This window comes from Austrofundulus limnaeus, unplaced genomic scaffold (genome assembly GCF_001266775.1).
Source record: "Austrofundulus limnaeus strain Quisiro unplaced genomic scaffold, Austrofundulus_limnaeus-1.0 Scaffold1848, whole genome shotgun sequence".
NCBI classification, from domain to species: Eukaryota; Metazoa; Chordata; class Actinopteri; order Cyprinodontiformes; family Rivulidae; genus Austrofundulus; species Austrofundulus limnaeus.
Genome location: NW_013954250.1, coordinates 39,785 through 43,680, shown reverse-complemented (window position 1 = coordinate 43,680; position 3,896 = coordinate 39,785). Strand labels below are relative to the sequence as shown.

Below are 3,896 nucleotides of genomic sequence, written 5' to 3'. Positions count from 1 at the left end.
TGTGTGTGTGTGTGTGTGTGTGTGTGTGTGTGTGGGGGGGGGTTGAAGAACAAAACAAACGTGTGTGTGTGGGCGAGGGGTCGAGAAACAAATGTGCGTGTATGTGTGTGTGTGTGGTGGTGGGGGGTGTCGAGAAACAAACGTGTGTGTGTATGTGTGTGTGTGGGTGGGGGTCGAGAAACAAACGTGTATGTGTGTGTGTGGGGAGGGTTGAAGAACAAAACAAACGTGTGTGTGTGGGCGAGGGGTCGAGAAACAAATGTGCATGTATGTGTGTGTGTGTGGTGGTGGAGGGTGTCGAGAAACAAACGTGTGTGTATGTGTATGTGTGTGTGGGTGTGGGTCAAGAAACAAACGTGTATGTGTGTGTGTGTGTATGTGTGTGTGTGTGTTGGGTGGGTGGGTGTGGGGGTCAGTTTAGGACCAAGGTCTGACTTGAGTTTAGGTTAGTTTTAGGGTCAGGTAGATAGATACCTGTGAGGTTAGCTTTAAGGTTTGTGGTCAGGGTTAGGATATTAAATTTCAAAAAAATGAATGGAAGTCAATGGAAAGTCCCCACAAGGATAGAGAGACATAGTGTGTGTGTGTGTGTTGGGACATGAAATTATTTTTATCAACCAAAGGGGTGCCCATCAGAAAAGGTTTGGGAAGCACTGCAATTAAGCATCTTCCCATAAATATGAATTTGAATAAGTTTAATAAAAGCTGGAGATAAAATAATATTATGCACTTGTAAAACTCTCATTTATATAGGAACAACACTTTACCTTATTTTTTGATGTAACGTCTGTCCAATCAAAGGGGTTAAACTGTTGTGGAACTGTAGCATCTCCTTTCACAATCACTTTTGGAACACATTTTGATCTAGAGGATGATACTGTAGACAAATCTTGGGGCTTGGAAACTGGAGTGTTTACTAGAAAATAAGCAGTTTCCCAGATGTGTTGTGACAAAATAGGCATGCCATAATTATCACTGAGATGAGCCTAGAGACAGAAAGAAGGAATGTTGTTTTTACAAAAACTGAATCATATATATACTGTATATATGTTCGTCATATATGTATTAAATAAATTTTTCCCTAATTATTTATGTACCCCATCTCTGCTCCACAGTTTGTGACTGTTTAAAGAGTAGCGTTCAACACAGGAGGAGTATTTCACACCTAAAAATAAAGGCAATACAATTATTATTTCWCTTGTACTTAACACGGTTTAATTTGTTAAATACAGTGGTATATAAGCTTTAGGTGCACTGTTTATGRAAAAAAGTGCAAGCTCATCAAAATTTACTGCATGTAAGTAATATGCAACTGACTTACCTATTCGTGCAGTAACTCTGTGGAACTCTTGTCGCAAAAGATCCTGGAGACTAATTTCGGTATTTAATGTTGGAGGGAAATCCAAGACAGACACCTATGAGAAGCAAAGTTTAGATAAAAAAAAATCAATCCTAGTACAATATTATCAAAACARCCAAAGTACTAACTTTAGCAATCTTCATATTATTAGATAAAAGGTCATTGTTATAAATCAACTAACCTTAGGCCAAAGGTTGCAAACAGTGGTAAGCAGCCGTTCAAAGTTTTTCCCAGCTTCATTAATGGTTTTGCTGGCAGTGAGTTCATTACTTGGAGCCAACAAACAGACTGCCTCAGGAGTACAAGGAAAATCTGCATTCAAGACTTCAGTCCTTAGTTGTTCAGCAGAAGCACCAGGAACAGAAAGGTAACCRAAACTCAAGTGTCCCATATCARGCATGCTAACAAATTGATCAAYCAGASAACGGAGATGGGAATCACCGATGACCAAGACAAACTGCAATGACAACAAAAGCTCATCAGTATTGATATAAAGTCGTAAACTATTTATATATTTATAAAATGAAGTCAAAACTACTTACCTTTTTGTCTGTGAACTGAGCAGGCATAGCCAACTTGCAGATTCTGCCTGTATGAGCAGAAGTTGGCCAACGTCTAGGTTTATGTCTCTCACCTGTACCACATCCTGCACATTACAATCAAAAGTACACATAACAATAATGAATTTTATGGATATGTAAAAACATATTATGTTGTACAGTATGTGTACAACTTTCCACTAAAATAAAGAGGAATGATTTCAAACTTACGTGAATGAAAATGATTGTCATTTAGATGAATATTCAAATCAAAGGGTTGAGGATTTGCCTCTCTACGCTTTATAGCCTGAGCACGACGATGACCTTTGGCACGAGGCATCTACACATTAAAAAGACAGGAAATGTTTAGCAGRAAATTTACAAACATATTAAAATATGTACAAACACTCTTCTCACAATCTAAAATATATGTTATGTTATAGTGAATGGGATATCCATTTCTAAAAATGATTTATGTTAGTCTATATATTTATATTATATACACAACTGTAGGATATATAAAAATGAAATCATGACAATGGTATAAAAAATAAACTGAATAGACTTTTAGGTGCAAAGGTACAAGMCTTATATTTTATATAAAAATGTTAGAGCATCAAAGTTTTTTTTCCATTCTGGAAATAACTAAAACTTGGTTAATAACTATGTTGTTATATCTAAAAAATAGCTGTAGTTCATCACCTACCTGAATAAAAACAGTATAAAATGAATACTTACCTTTTGAACTTATGTAAAATGATTAAGACAAAAACAAATGATGAAAACGAAAAAAGCTGAATTTGAACACAGAATAARAAGTTTACAACTGTGATAAGACAGACAGCTTGTGAAAGTTCTCCCAAATGAGGTGGCCAATAAACACAGAAGTGGTAAAGACACTGCTGAAACCGCTGAGTCATGAAGGGGTGGAGTCCTCTAGTACACCCCCAAATTCTTTCCTAGATACTTGAATGTAAAAGAGACAACCCATAGGAAGAAAATGTTTAAATAGTTTGCAAACTAAAGTAGCAAGTAAATTTCTTAAATAAAACAGATTGAATTTTTTTATTTTGTCTACARCATTGCACAGCAAATTCCCTTATTTCACATTAAAAAACAAATGACATAAACTTGGATTCAAATTGCCCACATGCTGCATACATGAATGTGCCTGCTGTCAAGTAGGAAGAAAGGAGAGAGAAAAATGTTCAAAACTTATTTCTAGCAGCAGAGCAGGTTGGAAGATGGCTATATGATGTTATTTATTGTTTTTTTTATCATCCTACAGGCTCTGACATGTTAGATAAATTTGAAAATTAGGTTTTGAAAAAAACCGTAACACTTGAAAAAATCCATGAGATTGCTCTATACGTCCGTATACCTGCAAAATGACATAAAATCCTTATAACTTACAGACAATCCGTACAAGTTGACATGTATGCAAAAAACCTTCAGTGAAGGTTTTTTGTATAACTCAGTCTTTGCAGCATTAACTCAGTCTTTTAACAGTCTTTGCAGCATGTAGGAGCAAAAACACAAACAAAAACCATCCTAGGTCTAAAGGAAAGTTTGTTTATTCTCTAGGTTCTGACAGAAATATGAGTATACAGCCACTGCATGATCAGTTCACAACTCATCTTGTCCAGGTCCCTTGACGATAATTTTTTAAATCTCAAGACTACACTGAAGACTTTCCTTTTTTCCTTTTCCTTTTTGGTAAATCCTATAGTCAGGGTTGGGTTATTCCTTAGTTCTGCTGCTAAAAGCTTAGACTACTGAATGACTGACCACATTTCCTCACTCTGCTGCTGTCTTTAGTTACTCTCCTGTACATGTTTGTTGTAATTACTTCTATCAATTACATTTAGAAAAAAATATGCCACCAGCTGTGTGCTCACGCACCTTGGGACCTGGATCAAACCAGCTGAGCTCTTTTTAAAGCTGGCTTCAGACAAAATAATACTGACACAGGCACACAGTGCCCCACCCTCCCCCTG

General features: G+C 36.4%; 1 protein-coding gene across 1 annotated transcript in view; it reads right to left on the bottom strand.

Annotated features, from left to right (window-relative positions):
• Positions 1–3,007, bottom strand: part of LOC106536507 (uncharacterized) — a gene marked incomplete at its 3' end in the record, with an annotated part of 5,966 nt that extends 2,959 nt beyond the window's left edge. The window contains 7 exon segments of the mRNA XM_014033802.1: positions 768–986; positions 1,098–1,165; positions 1,322–1,415; positions 1,542–1,817; positions 1,903–2,006; positions 2,131–2,239; positions 2,638–3,007. Coding sequence (XP_013889256.1) covers positions 768–986; positions 1,098–1,165; positions 1,322–1,415; positions 1,542–1,817; positions 1,903–2,006; positions 2,131–2,239 — 870 coding nt within the window.
• Positions 3,008–3,896: the final 889 nt, after the last annotated feature.